Consider the following 19771-nt stretch of genomic DNA (forward strand, 5'->3'; position numbering starts at 1 on the left):
TTTTTTGATTATGTGGATTTAGTCAAAGTGAAATTGTTCATAAGACCTACTTTTCTTCTCAAATGCCTTTTTGTTTATTTTAAAGGCTTTATTTACAATTATAAATACTCTCCTCTTTCCAAAGATATTCTGAGAGGGAAGCAAAAATATCACTTTTACAAAGCCATTTCCATTCTTCAAAAGGTCTGTTGGTAAATTATTCTTACTGATCTTTCCATCTTTCTAGCCTGTGCATACACACCTAACCCATACTAAATTTAACCAGATGGCATTTTATTTCTTTAAAGTAAAGCAGTCATGAGCTTAGACAGTTGAATTTTTTAACTTCTGTGTTTACTGAAAGTGCATATGGAGCTATGTGGACAAAGAAATTGTGCTGAAAGAAAAATGCTTCTGTCTGCAGTACCTTACAATCTTTCAGAGGAAGAAAAAAAACAGAGTTATATTGTGTATTTCTCATAAAATCCTATGTGACTTCAATTTTTCTTCTTCTGATAAAAATTAGATATATGTATAATGTACATACCTGGAAAATTGTATTATTTTAAGTGTTTCTTTTGGTTGCAAATAGAAAGGTTATACACACCTCAATGACTTGCCAAAGTAACCTGGAGTGGTTTCTGGAAGAAAATGAAACATAAACCTGAGCTTGTACAAAAAACAAAGTTTTTTAAACCTCTGTATGTCAACGTAAGCAGATGTTGGTGTAGAAGTTACAAGGATGAGAAAGCTATAAAACCTCCCTTGAGCCACTCGCAGTTCATTTCAAGGCCAGGAACGTCCCCAAAATCTGTTTCTAATTTTACAGAAATCTTTTGAAATTTGGCACGGTATTCAGAAGTACGTGGAAAAAAAAGCCCTTGTCCTGGCTCTAGCTTTCAACTACGAAGACAGTTTTGCTTCTTTTCAACGTTTTTCACAGATCCAGTGACCCACGCTCGGAAGTCAGAATTCGTTAACTCTCAAAAACATCTGGAAAAATGAAGGTTAGTATATGCAGCCTCAGATATTGCTAAAGAAAGAAGGCTGACTGGGTTGAAGGCAATCAGTTTTCTATTGTTTAGAAGGTGAGGATTTGTACATAAGTATTTACTTCCTGGAGTGGACTGGGGTTGGAAAATTGTTCTAAATATATTTTTTATACTCTAGAAACATTTGTCCTTGCAGAGTTGGGAGAATTCCAGCAATTACAGCCAGATCAGTGGAAGACAATCAAAAGCTTTGTGGGGAGGGAGAAGTAGGATTTAAGCGTAAACAAACTCTTGCCATTTCTACTATTTGGCAGAAACTGTGTATATGCCTAATTTTATTTATTTTATATACAGACATGGTTAAAAATCGTATTTGGAGTTGCCACCTCTGCTGTTCTTGCATTATTAGTGGTGTGCATTGTCTTACGTCCTTTACGAGGTAAGAACTTTCTGTGACTTTTTCTATCTGCCTAGAATCGCTTGGAAAACGCACTAATGGCACGGTCACAAGTGATTTAACATTTCTTAAGTGTTTGTTTTCCAAAATAAGTCTGCTATTTCCAAGAGGACTTATAAGATCATAGATATGTCCTAGTGCAAGACCAGAAATACTGAAGAATTTAAGACACGGGCAGAAAGAGATTCACAATGTTATTTCAGTAATAAAAAGAAAAAAAATTAAGTGCTATTCTGCATCACTCTGACATGCCCAAAAATACGTGCTAAATTCTAAGTTTTGTAAAGGCCTTCATAGACTTTTTTTTTTTAACTAACATTATTTTTTATTATTAGGTTTGGCTTGTGGCAAGTAAAAATGTGTAAGAACACAAACGTTAAAACAGAACCTATGAGAATTTTTATTTCTAAATTGTCTTTCCAGAAATTTAGGGAGGAAGTCGAGAATAGAGGTCTCAGCAATAGCTGTATAGAAAAAGGGAAATTGTTATTCTAAGATGCAGTAGAAATGGACACTCACATCGGAAGACTAAATATTATTAAGCAAGCATTATAATTACTGATAAATCAGATCCTTTTAAAAATACTTAGATTAACATTGATTTCACTTTGTTAAAAGTTGGAAGATATTATGTAGTGATACCGGGGCTAGTTCGAATTTAAATTAACACTCCATGCATGATCCAGTGACATTAGAGAGATCTTTTCAATGAAAATATATATAAGGGGAGCTTAAGCTTCCAAAATAGGGGAAAAAAATATAACAATAATGGATCAACACTACAGTGCCTTTGGGTCTAGGTGAAAAGTTTGTACTAGCAAATACTGGATTAAAATATTAATTGTGATAGCTGAGGTAGTAAATGTCTTTCCTTAAAAGTTAACTGATAATAAAGAAATATCAGTGATAAGCCTTCTGCTAAAGACTGTGTGAGTCCTAAATGATCTGTTGAAAAATTCAAAATGCCCATGGGATTTTCATAGACTTAGAAAATGAAGAGAGGTTTACAATTATGATGTAGGCCATGTTCTTGTATCTTCGGTGTTAATCTTCAGTCCTTATTCCTGCTCTTTGCTAGCACAGGAAGACTGTTGAGATGTGTGCGTGTTGTCCTTGTTTTGCACAGATTTTCAAGTTAGAAATATTTTCAGACCAGTCTCTCAGCTCAGTAGTTTTGAGGCCACATTTCCCTCATTCTAGCAATTGTTGGGTGGTGGATAAAGTCTTAATCCATGCAAAATTAACTACTGATTTTTAAAGAAACTTGGCAGTACTTGAAATTGACACCTTGCTTCCATAGAAGTAAATGTTCTGAGAACAAAAATGTATGGCTTTTATTGTGAGTCTGCCTCTATATCCACAGGGAAGGATGGATTGCTCCTTTCAGGTTGAGCCATGATTTCTAATGAAAAGTATACTATATTTATACATTTATAAATAGTATATATGTTTTTTTATACACATGTAGACATTTATGTAATTATATGTCGAGCTATATACGTGTGTATGTATGTGTGTGTGTACCATATTTTTACAAAAATAATGGGTTCCTTATACATTTGTTTGCCAACCACTCCCTCACCCCCCTGCAAGGTATTTCTATAAGTGCCACTGTGGTGATTTATTTTTACAAGTTGCTGTAAAAAAAATTAGCATACTGCTGCTTTTTAAAATTCTTTGTGGCGGGGGGAGGGAGCAGTTGGCAAACAAATGTAGAAGGCTAGCAGCGTTATTTACGTAAAAATACTGTGTGTGTGTGTGTGTGTGTGTGTACACACAAATAGTTAATGTGCTTAGCTGCTAACTGAAAGGTTGGAAGTTCCACTTAGAGGTGCTTCGAAAGAAAGGCCTGGAGATCCACTTTCAAAAAAATCAGCCACTGAAAACCCTATGGAGCACAGTACTACTCTGATACTGATGGGGTCACCATGAGTCAGAGTCTACTCAGTGGCAGCTGTTGTGTATGTTATATATATATATATTAAAAAAATATATTATATGTATATAATTCCAATCCTTACCCTATTCCCAAGTGAAGATGTGTATAGCATACGTGAATATATATGTATGGTACACACATAGATAGATAGCTGCTGTGGAGTCAACTCCAACTCCTGGTGACCTCATGTAAAACAGAATGAACTGCTGCCCGGCCCTGTGCCATCCTCACAATCACCAGCATGTTAGTGTCTATCATTGAGATTATTGTGCCAATCCATTTCACCTCGCCCTTGTTTGGCCATGTATTTCACCATGAATGATGTTCTCCTCTAGTGATTGATCCCTCCAGATGACATGCCCAAAGCAAGTGAGTTGAACAATGCTCTACTGTGATCCATAAGGTTTTCTTTGGCTAATTTTCAGAAGTAGGTTTCCAGGCCTTTCTCCCTACTCTGTTTTAGTCTGGAAGTTCCACTGAAATTTGTCAACCATGGGTGACCCTGCTGGTATTTGAAATACCAGTGACAGAGCTTCTACCATCACAGTAACATGCAAACCATTATAGTACTACAAACAGATGGGTGGGTGGTAGAATATATATGTTATAAACTATATATAGTATAAAAGCCCCATGTCATTTATAACATAGTTTCTGGCTTCAACCATCATGATAATTCTCAGAGGAAAATAATTTCTTGATAGGATGAAATAATCAAATTAAAATTGAGATATATACTCATTCAAAAACAAACATCAAAAACTGTAAATTTTTTTGCCCATACTTTCATTTTATCCTAAATTTGCTGAAAAAAAAAACTTCTCAGTTGTCACTTAAATAACTTGAAAATGGGACTATCTACTCCCCTAGCTTCTTGGGCAGGACCAGGGGAATAAGCCCTGGTTTTCTCTAGTTCGTGCTGACTTCCTTCCTTCCCACACACTACTCCTCACCTGCAGGGGAAGCATCCCCTGTCTGCAGCACCAGGTCCAGTCCTTTACCCTCACTTCTGCCCAGTGCCTGGTGAGAATATGATCTGAGGTGGCAAGGAAGGAGAAGGGAAGGAGAAAGAGAAGAAAAAGAAAATTAAAAGTCAACCAAGCAAATGTTGAAATTATATACATACCACGAAGAAACGACAACAAATGCCAACTAAGTTCCTACTTAACCTTCTTCCCATACCCCATCAGAATCCCTTTGCCTTAGGTGCCCTCCTGTTCTTAGCCCAGGATTTACGCCCCAGGGTAAGGAGAATCTTCCTTTGAGAAACATAAAGACATACTTAATAAACATTCATTCATTTATTAATGCATTAAGCCCCATAACTATGTGCTCATCCCTTTACCAAATACAAAAGTGCAATAGCCTAGATTTCCCCTGGAATGCATGTGAGTCAGAATCCAGTATTTTGTGTATCCAAAAATGCATGGTTATCACCACCAATACCAGACAAGGATTTCTATCATCCCCCACCAGGTCTAAGTACAAGAAGAAAGGAGTGGGATTTTTCCTATGAAGGGAGAAGGTCCCAGGAGCACCAGTCTCAGAACTAAAGAGGGCTTTGGTGGACTTAGGGAGGATCTAAGCAACACATAGAAAAGTGGTTGTGCAATGACACAAATCAGTTTAACTCATTTACATTTCAGTGACTACAAAGGACACCTTTTTTCAAAACTTTCAAAAATTTCCCATTTTTATTTTTACGCATGGATTCTACCACTCAGTCCCAGACCTACTCTTTGGCCTAGGCCTACCGTCCTTCCACTGATTCCCTTTCTTCTTTCCTGCCTCCATTAACTTTTTCTCTTGAGGTCTTTCTTCACAAGCTTCACCTTAGAAGGAAAACTAAGCTCCCCAGCTTCCCCTTGTTTCACAGACAGCAGAACTTCTTGTTTCAGGAGATTTACAGAAGTGAAAAAACAAATCAAAACTAAACAAACAAAAAAACAATTGGTAAGTTAGAGGACAAAAATTTTTCAAGTAAGTTTTATGTGGTCTTGCTTCATGATTTATAGTATCTGAGTTCCTAGAAATTGGTGAACATAATGGCAGTACCTCTACCTTCTTGTATTCTATTGAGTACAGTGTTCCCTACATGATACAGAGCAGTCAATAAATGTTAGATATAATTTTTTAAAAATTTCTAATATGTAGTAAAAACTTAATAAGTGGTAGCGAACATTTTATTGAGGGAACCCTGGTGGCACAATGGTTAAGCACTTTGTTGCTAACCAAAAATTTTCCAGTTCGAACCCACCAGCCACTCCATGAGAGAAAAGACCTGGCAATTTTGGTGATTGATCGGTAAAGATTAAATAGCCTAGGAAACCCTATGGGGCAGTTCTACTCTGTCCTATATGTATCAGTCGGAATTGACTGGACAGCACAAAAGCATTTTATGGTGTTCCCCATCTATATATATATGTGTGTGTGTGTGTGTGTATACATACATGCAAAGGCAGAGACTAGGCCCTTCTGCCTGATATATTTCAACAATGTTCTTCTTAATTCTGGGTCTTTATCCCTGAGTATCATCCCTGTTCCTATTCCTCACCTGCTTGGATCAAAAAACAACAAATATTTTTCAGCAACTTTTGTGTGCAAGGCACCCAGACTGCACATTGGCAGCTCTAAGGCAAAAGCAAGAGAGAAGAAAGTAAGAGGAAAACTAAAGGAAGTTGGAGGTGGGGTGAAGAATAAAGCTGACTGAGAGAAAAAAAGAAAGGGTGGATACAATGTGGAGAAATCACTAGTCTCCTGGGCAGCGCCTCTGGTGTGTCTCTGATAGGAGAACCATTGTTAGTCTAGCCACAGGCCTCCCTGCAGTGACGTCACTAAGGGACCATGGGGTGAGGACTGCACAAGTGACACTATCAGAGGGGATGACATCAAAATACTGTCTATAAAATTTTTGTGCAGTGTTTTAGCAGAAATTTATTATTTTTTACATTTAGTTAATTATAACAAAAATATTTTTCATAAGCCCGGCTTACGTATATCAATATACCTACAAGGCTAAAACGCTTTGCTAATTTACTTTTTGAACCTTCTGATGTCCTCTGGTCAGAAATGTCATTATTGCCCAATTACAACGATGCTCTGAATCACATGGTTTTTGTCTACACTAGCAACAAGCACGAGCTGTTGTTGTCTTTGCTGCTGACTACTTTTGTTTTGTTTTTTAATTTTATTGAGCTTTAGGTGGAAGCTTATAGCGCAAATTACTTTCTCATTCAAAGGCTTATACACAAATTGTTTTGTGACATTGGTTGCAATCCCTGCAATGTGTCTCCAGTCTCCCCTTTTCGCTTTACACCCCGGGTTCCCCATGTCCATTTGTCAAGTTTTCCTGTCCCTTCCTGCCTTCTTCGCTTTGCTTTTGGGCAGGTGTTGCGCATTTGGTTTCATATACTTGATTGAACGAAGAAGCACATTCTTCACGTGCGTTATTGTTTGTTTTAAAGGCCTGTTTAATCTTTGCCTGAGAGGTGGAGTTCAGGAGAGGCTTCAGTTCTGACTTAGTAGGGTGTCCAGGAGCCATAGTGTCAAGGTTTCTCCAGTCTCTGTCAGATGAGTAGGTCTGGTCTTTTTTTGTGAATTTGAATTTTGTTCTACAGTTTTCTCTCCCTCTGTCCAGGACGTTCTGCTGTGATCTAGTTCTTCTAGGCTCAGGCTGATGGAGGCTGTGGTTCATGTAGTCTGTCTGTCCTTCGGACTAATATTTTCCTTGTATCTTTGGTTTTCTTCATTCTTTTTTGCTCTGGACAGGATAGGACCAATAGATGTATCCTAGATGGCCACTGGCAAGGTTTTAAGACCCAGATGTTACTCATCAAAGTCAGATGTAGAACATTTTCTTTATGAACTATGTCATGCCAATTGACCTAGATGTCCCCTGAGACCATGGTTCCCAGCCCTTAGCCCCTGTTACTCAGTCTCTCAAGGTGTTTGGATGTGTCTAGGAAGCTTCTATGACTTTGCTTTGTTCAAGTTATGCTTACGTTCGCATATTGTGTGTTGTCTTTCCGTTCACCAAAGTAAACAGTTGTCTATTACCTAGTTAGTTGAGGTGTAGAAGTAATTAACAGATTTTAGAAATTAGAACCTTTTCAGATATGCTGTAGCCAAATTTTTTTTCCCAGTTTGTAGGTTCTCTTTTTACTTTTTTGGTGAAGTCTTTTGATGAGCATAAGTGTTTAATTTTGGGGGAGCTCCCAGTTACCTAGTTTATCTTCTGATGTTTGTGCATTGTTAGTTATGGTTTGTATTGTACATATGTGATGTATTAGGTCCCCTAGAGTTCTCCCTACTTTTTCTTCCATGATCTTTATCATTTTAGATTTTATCATTAGATTTTTTGTCCATTTTGAATTCGTTTTTGTGTATGGCATGAGGTATGGATCATGTTTCATTTTTTTACAGATAGACATCCAGTTTGCCAGCACCATTTGTTAGACTGTCTTTTCCTCATTTAATGGGCTTTGATCCTTTGCCAAAGATCAGCTGACCACAGTTGGATGGAATTACGTCTGTGTTCTCAATTCTGTTCCATTGGTCTATGTATCTGTTGTTGTATCAGTACCAGGCTGTTTTGACTACTATGGCTATACAGTAGGTTCTGAGATCAGGTAGTGCCAGGCCTCCTACTTTGTTCTTTTTCTTCATTAATGATTTGTTTATCTAGGGACTCTTTCCTTTCCATACAAAGTTGGTGATTAGTTTTTCCATCTCACTAGAGAATGCTGTTGGTATTTGGATTGGGATCTATAGATTGTTTTGGGTAGAACTGACATAGTCACAATATTGAGTCTTCCTATCTGTGAGCATGGTATATTTTTCAATTTATGTAGGTATCATTTAGTTTCTTGCTTTGGTGTTTTGTAGTTTTCTTTGTATAGGTCTTTTACATCTCTGGTTAGATTTATTCCTGAGTATTTTATCTTTTTAGGGGCTATTATAAGTGGTGTTATTTTCCTGATTTCCTTTTTGAAGTTCTCTTTGTTGGTGTATAGGAATTCAATTGATTTTTGTATGTTGATCTTGTGTCCTGCTACTCTGCTAAATTCTTTGTGTTAGTTTCAGTAGTTTTCTTGTGGAATCTTTAGGATTCTCTATGTATAGTGTCATATCATCTGCAAAGAGGGATAGTTTTACTTCTTCCTTTCCAATTTGGATGCCCTTTATTTCTTTTTCTTGCCTTATTGCTTTAGCTAGTACTTCCAGCACAATGTTAATAAGAATGGTGATAAAGGGCATCCTTGTCTTGTTCCTGTTCTCAGGGGGAATGCTTTCAACCTCTCTCTGTTGAGAATGATGTTGGCTGTTGGTTTTATGTAGACGCCTTTTATTACGATGACGAATTTTCCTTCTACTCCTATTTTACCAAGAGTTTTTATCAGGAATGGGTGTTGGACTTTGTCGAATGCCTTTTCTGTATCAATTAATAAGATCATGTGGTTCTTGTCTTTTGTTGCATTTATGTGATGGATTACATTGATTGTTTTTCTAATGTTGAACCATCTTGCATACCTGGTATGAATATCACTTGGTTGTAGTGCATACTTTTTTTTGATAGGATGTTGAATTCTATTGGCTAGAATTTTGTTGAGAATTTTTGCATCTATATTCATTTTGCATCTATATTCATGAGAGATAATTGGCTTGTACTTTTCTTTCTTTCTTTTTTGGCAGTGTCTTTGCCTGGCTTTGATATCGGAGTAACATTGGCTTCACAGAATGAATTCAGGGATATTCCTTCCTTTTTATGCTCTGAAATAGTTTGAATAATGCTGGTATGAGCTCTTCTCTGAATGTTTGGTAGAATTCTTCAGTGAAGTCATTTGGGCCAGGGCTTTTTTTGTTGGCCTTGGAAGTTTTTTTTTTTTTTTTTTACCTCTTCAGTCTCTTCTCTTATTATGGGTCTGTTCAGTTTTTCTATTTCAGTTTGTGTTAGTTTAGGTAGGTAATATCTTTCTAGAAATTTGTCCATTTCCTCTAGGTTCTCAAATTTGTTGGAGTACAATTTTTCATAGTATTCTGTTATGGTTCCTTTTGTTTCAGTTAGGTCTGTTGTAATGTCCCCAATCTCATTTCTTATTTACATTTGCTTCTGCTCTTGTTTTTCTTTTGTCAGTCTGGCCAGTGCTCTGTGAATTTTGTTGATCTTTTCCAAGAATCAACTTTTGGCCTTGTTGATTCTTTCTGTTGTTTTCTGTTTTCTATTTTATTTATTTCTGCTCTAATCTTTATTATTTCTTTTTTTCCAGTGCTGTGGCCTTCTTTTGCTCTTTTCGCAATTTGTTTCAGTTGTAGAGCTAACATTGTGATTTTGCTTTCTTCTTTTTTCATGTGTGTACTTATTGTTATAAATTGACCTCTGAACACTGCCTTTGCTGTGTCCCAAAGGTTTTGGTATGATGTGTTTTCATTTGCATTTGATTCTAGGAATTTTTTATTCCCTATTTGATTTCTTCTACTACCCTGTTGTTGTTTTTTTTTTTTTATTATTCAGTTTCCATGTATTTGCTTTTTTTCCTTGCTCTTTTTGCTACTGATTTATACTTTTATGGCATTGTGATCAGTTCAAATGTTTTGTATTATTTTGATGTTTTGGATTTTATTGAGGGTTGCTTTGTGGCCTAAAATATATTCTATTCTGGAGAATGTTCCCTGTGTGTTGGATAAAAATGTATACTTTACTGCCATAGGGTGAAGTGTTCTGTATATGTCTATGAGGTAAATTTGGTTGATTTTGGTCTTTAGGTCTTCTGTATCTTTGTCGAGTTTCTTTCTAGATGTTCTGTGGTTTACCAAAAGTGATGTGTTGAAGTCTTCTACTATTATTGTGGAACTGCCTATTTCTCTTTTCAGTGCCGTTGGAGTTTGTTTTATCTATTTTGGAGCCCTGTCCTTGGATGCATAGATATTTATTAGGGTTATGTTTTCTTGGTGGGGCGTCCCTTTAATCATTATATAATGCCCTTCCTTGTCTCTTATGGTTGATTTTGGCCTTAAAGTCTATTTTATGTGAGATTAGTATTGCCACTCCTGCTCTTTTTTGCTAACTGTTTGCCTGATATATTTTTTTCCATTCTTTGATTTTTAATATATTTATGCCTTTGTGTCTAAGGTGTGTGTCTTGTAGACAGCATACTGATGGTCTGTGTCTTGTTTGTTTGTTTTAATCTATTCTGCTACCCTCTGTCTCTTAAGGGGTACATTTAAGCCATTTATATTCAGTGTGATTATTGATAGGTATGAGTTTATTGCTGTCATATATATATACATATTTTTTTTGTGGCGCTGACATTTTCTTTGTTCCTCATACTTTCCTGTGCTGAGTTCCTTTTGTTTGTGGATTTTCTTTTCTTTCATTATTATAGATTTTGTGTTTACTGGGTCTTCATATTTTTCTTCTTTTTTTATTTTGATGAGTAAGTTTGTTAACTTTCTTTGTGGGTACCTTGAATTTTACCCTTATCTTCTCTCTTAGTTATCTAATGCTGCTATAACAGACATACCACAAGTGGATGGCCTTAAAAAAAAGATATTTTTTCTCTCACAGTCTGGGAGGTTAGACCTCCAAATTCACAGTGCCAGCTCTAAGGGAAGGCTTTCTCTCTCTGTTCGTTCTGGAGGAAGGTCCTTGTCGTCTATCTTCCATTGTTCTAGGAGCTTCTTCACCCAGGGACCTCAGGTCCAAAGGATGTGCTCTGCTCCCGGCACTGCTTTCTTGGTGGTATGAGGTTCCCATGTCTCTCTACTTGCTTCTCTCTTTTATATCTCAAATGAGATTGGCCTTGAACAGGCCCATGGAATAAAGCAAGACTAAAGGGGTTCACCAGTCCTGGGACAGGGACTGTAAGGCAGGAGGGAACAGGAAAGCTGGTAATAGGGAACCCAGGGTTGAGAAGGGAGAGTGTTGACATGTCATGGGGTTGTTAACTAATGTCATAGAACAATGTGTATACCAACCGTTTGATGAGAAACTAGTTTGTTCTGTAAACCTTCATCTAAAGTACAATTTAAAAAAAAGAAAAAAAAAAGAGATTGGCTTAAGACACAATCTAATCTCGTAGATTAACATAACTGCCACTAATCCCATCTCATTAACATCATAGAGATAGTATTTACAACACAGGAAAACCATATCAGATGAAAAAATGATAGACACTCACACAATACTAGGAATCATGGCCTAGCCAAATTGTTACACATATTTTTGGGGAACACAATTCAATCCATAACATCTTCCTAAGTTTGAACTAGTTTTTTATTACTTGATATTGCTTTGACTTTCTCTGTATTTGAAATTTCTATACCTACATGGCTTATTTCCCCTTTTATTGTTTTGATGTTCCTGTCATTTACATTTTGACATCTCTGCTCCCTTTTTAAAGTCTTTTAGCTTTGTTTTATTAGTGAGAGTTCTTTACCTAGGTTGGTATCTGGCTGATGCTGTCCTGTGAACTAGACTTCGGTTATTATCTGATATTGTTGGTCCTCTAACTGAAGGACTCCTTTAATATTTCTTGTAAAGTTGGTTTGTTTTTTATGAATTTCCTTAATTTCTGTTTATCTGGGAACATCCCTATTACATCCTCATATTTGAGAGAGAATTTTGCAGAATATATAATTCTTGGTTGGCATTTTTTTCTTTAAATTTCAGTTTTATATATGTCATTCCACTGCCTCTTGTCTGCATAGTTTCTGCTGAGTAATCAGAGTATAGTCTTATTGTTTCCCCATCTTAAGTGACATTTCATTTTTCTCATGCTGCCTCAGGATTCTTTCTTTGACTTTGGTTTTGGCGAGTGTGATTATGTGTCTTGGTGGCTTTCTTTTGGGATCTATCCTATATGAGGTTCATTCAGCTCTTGGATGATCAGCTTTTTGGTTTTCATATTTGGGAAGTTTTCTGAGAACAAATCTTCAATAATCTTGTCTGTGTTTTCCACTTCCTTTCCCTGTTCTGGAACTCTGATAGCTTGCAAATTTTTGCTCGTGATTGTGTCCCACATAATTCTTAGGTTTTCTTCATTCTTTACTGATTTTTCTCAAACAATGTTGTGCCCATGTATTTGTCATCAATCTTGCTGATTCTGTCTTCCATTGTTTCAAATTTGCTCCTTAAGCCTTCTGTTGAGTCGTCCATTTCTGAAATTTTGTGGTTTATCTTTTGGATTTCTAGTTGCTACTTTTGTATGATTTCTAATTGTTCATTTTGATGTTTTGTTCTTGTATTCTTTTCCTGAATTCTCCTATTGCTTTGTCTGTGTTTTCCATGATTTTGTCTATTTTTTCCTTGGTTTTGTCTGTATTTCCTTTGATCTCTTTCTTAATCTCTTGGACAGCTCTAAATATGAGTCTTTGGAATTTTGCATCAGGTAGTTTCACTGCCTTTTCTTCCACTGGAACATTATCTGATTCCTTATTTTGGTCACTTACTGGCTATCTCATCCTGCTTTTTTGTACGTTTTGACATTGCCTGCTGTTTCCGAGACATTACGGTATCATTTTCTTTATTTATTAATTGTATGCTCCTTTGTTTTGTCCTGATTTTTTTTCTTTTGTTTTGGTATGTCAGGGCATGTGGGCTGGGCATGCTTTGCTGCTTGCTTGTCTGTGGGCACAATAGCTCTCACCACCTTGTCTAGGTTGATAGGGCAGCAGCAGACAGGGTGAGCCTGCTTCACTGTACACTGGTTTTGTGAGGTGGCTGAGGTTGGACTGAGTGGGCACTGTCTGCCTCCTGATATTGATCAAGTGGTGTGACAGTGTTCACAGCCCTTCACCAGATAAGTGAGGGTGTCGGACGGGAGTGGTATGGGTTCACTTCCCACCATTCAGAACCTGGACAAGTGATGGGAGGGGAGGGACAGGGCAGGCCTGATGCAACAGCTGGCCTGAGTGCTAGGGATGCTGTAGCCATGGTGGCAGGGCAGGGGCAGGCAGGAAGGAGGGAGAGGTAGTGTATGGTGTGAGGCTAGGTGGGATGGAGAAAGAAAAGAGATAGAAATAAAAAAAAAAGGATAGGTGGCAGGTGGAGGTGGGGTGGACCTGGTGGCTGGTAGGAATTGGGGGAGGTAGTGTACAGGGCAGAAGGGTGAGGGATGGGAGGAAAGTGTGTTTTGCTAGTTACCAAGTGCTCTGTCTCCTGTTGGGGGTTCTGTGAAGTTGCCTTCCTGTACTCCCTGTCTGGAGTCATTGCTGGCTGTGCTTCAAGATGGCAACACTGTACTGTTAGTTGCAAGGGACTTCTACTCCATATTTCTCCTCATTCTCTGTTTCCTGTCAGTTTCTTCTTCCATTCAGTATTTATTTAGTTCTTCATTCCTTAATTTGATGCTTAGGGTTCCAGGACTGATGTTTGTACCTGTTTTACTTAATTTTGGGGGTCTTTGCTGTAGAGGGACAGCATGGTGCATCTGTCTGGGGCTTCATATTGGCTCCACTTCCCCAATATTTTTATAGTCACTGATTTTTTCACCAAATTTTCTAGAGTTTTAGCTACAATATTTTGATAATTATTATTTGTGAATCTACATTGATAACTTTTTTGAGACCGAAGTAGTAATTAAAGAAAAGAACAGATGATATACAGGAATTACAATTTACAAACAGTATTAGTACCAAAAACATTACAAAGGATTCTGTATAGTCTGGTACAGGAGGAAACCCATGGGAGTTAGGGGACAAAACCATAAGTTATTGCATTAGGTGACACCAACCCTAGTGATGCTACTGCCTCCTTGAAGTCCTCTTCTCTACTTTTCCTTGTATCATTGTTTCATTGTTGCTATTTTATTGTTGTTGTTTTTTGGCCTGTGGTATTTAACACAAATTAGTATTCATTTCTAATTTTCAAAAAACAGAAGATTCACATTAAAAAAATCAGATTTTGGGCTTCTTTTGAAATATCAGAAGATCTGCAACATTGGGCCCATGGTAATAATTGGCTGAAAAGCAGTTATCCCCTTTAGGCCATGTATTCTCTGTTTGCCCCAGACCCCGCCAGCTTCTATTTGCTTATGCTTCAGATGCCATATTTATTTACCACATTTGCCTGACTCCTTTAAACATTTGAGTGTTTAACCCTTGGATGGAAAAGGTATAGCATTCCTGCTGGGATTAAAAGTAACACTCTACTGAATATGAGAAAATTGAGATCAGTACACCTTAGTTATTATCCATTATCCACAGTGTCTGCTCCACTGTGGTTCATGGACTCTTTGATTATTTGTCCATTAATTATTTATTTAGCATCTTCTAAATGCCAGGCAGTGCTGGAAGTGCTCAATTGTGTATGCCAAGAAATTTGGAAGACAGCTACCTGGCCAAACAATTGAAACAGATCCATATTTATGCCTATTCCCAAGAATGGTGATCCAACTGAATGAGGAAATTATCAAACAATATCATTAATTATCATGCACAAGCAAAATTTTGCTGAAGGTCATTCAAAAGCAGTTACAGCAGTATATCGACAGGGAACTGCCAGAAATTCAGGCCGGTTTCAGAAGAGGACATGGAACCAGGGATATCCTTGCTGACGTCAGATGGATCCTGGCTGAAAGCAGAGAATACCAGAAGGATGTTTACCTATGCTTTATTGACTACACAAAGGCGTTTGGCTGTGTGGATCATAACAAATTATGGACAGCATGGGGAAGAATGGGAATTCCAGAACACTTAGTTGTGCTCATGAGGAACCTGTACATAGATCAAGAGGCAGTTGTTCAGACACAGCAAGCAGATAATGAGTGGTTTAAAGTCAGGAAATGTGTGCAGCAGGGTTGTATCCTTTCACCATACCTATTCAATTTGTATGCTGAGCAAATAATACAAGAAGCTGGACTGTACGTAGGGCATCAGGATTGGAGGAAGACTCATTAACAACCTGCATTATGCAGATGACACAACCTTGCTTGCTGAAAGTGAAGAGGACTTGAAGCACTTACTGATGAAGATCAAATACCATAGTCTTCAGTACAGATTACACTTCAACATAAAAGAAAACAAAAATCCTCACAACAGGACCAATGAGCTACATCATGATAAATGGAGAAAAGACTGAGTTTGTCAAGGATTTCATTTTACTTGGATCCACAATCAATACCCATGGAAGCAGCAGTCAAGAAATCAAAAGATGCATTGCATTGGGCAAATCTGCTGGAAAGGACCTCTTTATAGTGTTGAAAAGCAAAGATGTCACCCTGAAGACTAAGGTGCACCTGACCCAAGCCATGGTATTTTCAATCGCATCATATGCATGTGAAAGCTGGACAATGAATATGAAAAACTGAAGAAGAGCTGACGCCTTTGAATTGTGGTGTTGGTGAAGAATGTTGAATATACCATGGACTGCCAAAAGGACAAACAAATCTACCTGGGAAGAAGTACAACCAGAATGCTCCTTAGAAGCAAGGATGGTGAGACTGCACCTTACATACTTTGGACATGTTGTCAGGAGGGATCAGTCCCTGGAGAAGGACATCATGCTTGGTAAAGTACAGTGTCAGGGGAAAAGAGGAAGACCCTTAACGAGATGGAATGACACAGTGGCTGCAACAGTGGGCTCAAGCGTAACAATGATTGTAAGGATGGAGCAGGACTGGGCAGTGCTTCATTCTGTCGTACATAGGGTCACTATGAGTCAAAACCGACTCAACGGCACCCAACAACAACAATAACAAATGCCAGGCCCTGGTCTACAGCATGGTGGATAAGACCTGTGCCTAAATTTACAGTCTAATAATAAACAAATAAAATAACAATATTTCAAATTGTTAAAAGTGCTACAGAGGACAACTGGGATGAAGGGTGGTCAATGAAGGTTTCTCTGAGACTATATTTAAACTGAGACCTTAAGAACAGGGAGGGTACAAACTAGGGAGCAATCCTCAATGCACAGGGGAGACCTATTGCAAAGACCCTGAAAATCAAGAAAGAGGGAAGTTCAAGGATCCAAAAGGAGACTGATAGCTATGAAACCAAAATTATTCAAACAAATTAATACAGGAAAATATGTATATGAATATGTTTTTATGATTATACACATACCCATTTCAATGTATACATGTAAGAATAATATTCATATCTATCTATCCACATGCACAATATATAGTAATTGCTTACTTAGCTAAACATGCCTTGTGTAATTTATTTCAGAAGATGATTAAAGTCATAGATAATTTGGATAGAGCAGAGATAAATATTTTATAAGAAGAAATGTCATTTGGAATGTCTATATTTTAGGCAAATATGTATTGTTGTTATTATTATCGTTGTTATTAGAGTTACTATAGCCTCAATAATATCTTTTTATAAATAAGATAGATGTGAGATGAAATAACCTTTGAAGGAAATATGACTATATTTTAAAGCTCGAAATTTTCCCAGTATCAACATTCAGAACTGTGAAACAGACTCTCTCCAACATCTTAAGAGTTTTAAGCTTATTTATTCATTGTTTTTTGGGAGGAAATATGGGGAAGTCTAAAAGGTGAGGAAAAAGTTCAGAAAGTTCATGGAAATAAAGGAGCTTTTGAGTTGAAAGTAAATAAATCAAGATTGCAGATTGTATTTCTCTTAATTTGCACTTGGATTTTAAAATCACAGAAGATGAAATTTGACAAATGCTCTTTAAGTTTTACCAAATTCTAAACAATTTATAAAGTAATCCAATTCTTTGGATGATTCCCATAATGCAGAGGAGTTTACCTGTCTCTGATTTCTCATGCAAATAGTGTAACAACTTATACGACAATATCTAGTCATAAGTACACCTTCAGAAAAACACATCCTAAAGCTCAAATCGAGATGTACAATTAGAGGCAGAAGTGTTTAAGAATGAAGACAGTAAAACTGAGCCTTGAAATACAGAAATAATTAATGCAGTAGACAAAAATTGAAATGATTTTTCTAAGCACAGTTAATTATTCAAACACCAATCAGGTTCTAAATTTTTATTAATTGCCCAATATACGCAGAGTGGAAACCCTGGTGGTGTAGTAGTTAAAAGTTTGGCTCCCAACCAAAAGGCCAGCTGTTTGAGTCCACCAGGTGCTTCTTGGAAACCCTATGGGGCAGTTCTACTCTGTCCTACAGGGTTGCTATAAGTAGGGATCAACTTAACGGCAACAGTTTTTTTTTTGGTATAGACAGAGCATAGAACTTATTTTTCATTTCAGTATCCTTGTGAATTAACTAAAATTGTGTGGTAAAACAGAATAATTTTGAATCTTTATTAACTTTTATCCTATTAATAATAAAAAGAATAGTATTGTTTGGTATCTAAATTAAAAATTTTTCATACAGGATAGGACAACTGTTTGGAAAAAAATAAATTAATTAAAAAATTAGATAATTTAAACTAAATAGAAAAATTTCTAGAAAGACAAAAACTACCAAAAATTACTTAAGAAGAAATAGAAAATATAAATAAGCTATACCAATCAAACATATTGAATTAGTAATTTAAAAACTTCCAACAAAGAAAAGACTAGGCCCAGATTTCTTCACTGGTTAACTCTACCAAACACTTAAGAATTATTACCAATCTTTCACAAAATCTTCCAAAAAATAGAAGAAAGAGAACTTCCCAGTTCGTTCTATAAGGTCAATATTACCCTAATGCCAGACCCAGAAAAAGACATCACAAGAAAATATAGACTCAAAAATCTTCAACAAAATACTATCAAACCAAATCCAGAAATATGTAAAAATGATTACACACCATAATTAAGATTTCCCAAGAACATAAGGTTGGTTTAACATCAAAAAATCAATTAGTGTAATAAATTAGTGTAATAAAAACATATTAATAGGAAAAAAAGGACCAAAGTCACATGACAATCTCAATAGATGCAGAAAAAAAATCATCTGACAAAATCCAACACCCTTTCATAATAAAAATCTTCAATAAACTAGAAATTGAAGTAACTTCCTTGGCCTGATAAAAGGCATCTACAGAAAAAAATCACAGTTAATACCCTACTTAATGGTGAAAGAATCACAGCTTCCCTCCCATCTGCTAAAATCAAGAACAAGACAGGATGTCTGCTCTCACCATTTTTAGGTAACATTTTATTGGTAGTTCTAGCAAGAGCTATTAGACAAGAAAAAGAAATAAAAGGTATCCAGGTTGGAAAAGACTGCTAACCTAAAGCTTGGTACTTCAAACCTACTGACCAGTACCTTGGAAGAAAAGGCCTGGCAATCTGCTTCCATTGACATTACAGCCAAGAAAACCCTATGGAGCAGTTCTACTCTACAGCACATGGGTTGCCATGAGTCAGAATTGACTCAACAGCAACTGACAACAACAGTTACTGGTATAGAGCCACCTCGGATCCATTTTTTTTTTTTTTTTTTGTTATAGTTGTCAATGCCTACCCAAATATGCTAATATTAGCTTGTAAATGGTAGATTTTAAAGTACGTGGTTAATAGGCTGAAATATTTTGCCTCCCTAATATTTCCTACACTTGCCCCTGTGGTGCTTACCCCAGAAACAAGCATGATGTGACATGATGGCTGGGGGTGATGTCTACTCATAGTAACATCTCCACAGAGCCACCAGAAAGAGAGCTGTGGTGCTGCAGATATCCCTGTCACTGCCCTCTGGGTGCCCTCATAAGCTTCAGTTCTGAATCAAGTGTGAAAGTGAGACCAAAAAAACCTGCTAGCCATTTGTATGCCCACTTAACCAATCATATTTTTAATTTCGTTTATGATGAACTTTAGAGCTACATCAGGTACCTCTACTCTAACACTTATTCTCATTTTTTCAGGACTAGAAAATTAAATGGTAGAAACAGAAATAAAGAAAAAGCAGAAAGTCTTAAGAAGAAATTATGAGAATAGTGAATCATTACTTGCTTGCGAATTATTTCTGTGAATTGAAATTTCTTCAATGAATAATTAAAATAGTTTTCTGCCTTGCTTTAATAAGTTGAAATGCAAATAATTAAAGCATAGTTAATTTAGAGTGTTTAATTAGCATAAGAGTAACTTTGCTAAAGATGGACCAAACTGATTATAAGGGCACTGTCAGGAATTAAGTGTTAATCAAGTAACTGTCAATTATGTATAGAAGAGAGATATACTTACAGAATTCATTTCAACTTCTGCTCAACTATTAATGTTTAAAGCTTACGGATGCCAAAATTAAACGTCCAGAATGATCAAAGGACTGCATTTCAATATTAAAACATTGTCGTTGTTAGGTGCCGTTGAGTCGGTTCCAACTCATAGTGACCCTATGCACAAGAGAACAAAACACGGTCCAGTCCTGAAGCATCCTTACAACCGTTGTTAGCAGCCACTGTGTCAATCTACCTTGTCGAGGGTCTTCCTATTTTCCGCTGACCCTGTACTTGCCAAGCATGATGTCCTTCTCCAG

The 19771-nt window shown here is 36.8% G+C and overlaps 1 protein-coding gene across 1 annotated transcript in view; it reads left to right on the forward strand.

Annotated features, from left to right (window-relative positions):
* Positions 1–740: 740 nt before the first annotated feature.
* FAP (fibroblast activation protein alpha) overlaps positions 741–19771 on the forward strand; it is a 91859-nt gene continuing 72828 nt past the window's right edge. The window contains exons 1-2 of the mRNA XM_003405998.4: positions 741–986; positions 1326–1410. Coding sequence (XP_003406046.2) covers positions 981–986; positions 1326–1410 — 91 coding nt within the window. The 5' untranslated portion in view covers positions 741–980. The remainder of the gene's footprint in view (positions 987–1325; positions 1411–19771) is intronic.

Source organism: Loxodonta africana, chromosome 6 (assembly GCF_030014295.1).
Source record: "Loxodonta africana isolate mLoxAfr1 chromosome 6, mLoxAfr1.hap2, whole genome shotgun sequence".
NCBI classification, from domain to species: Eukaryota; Metazoa; Chordata; class Mammalia; order Proboscidea; family Elephantidae; genus Loxodonta; species Loxodonta africana.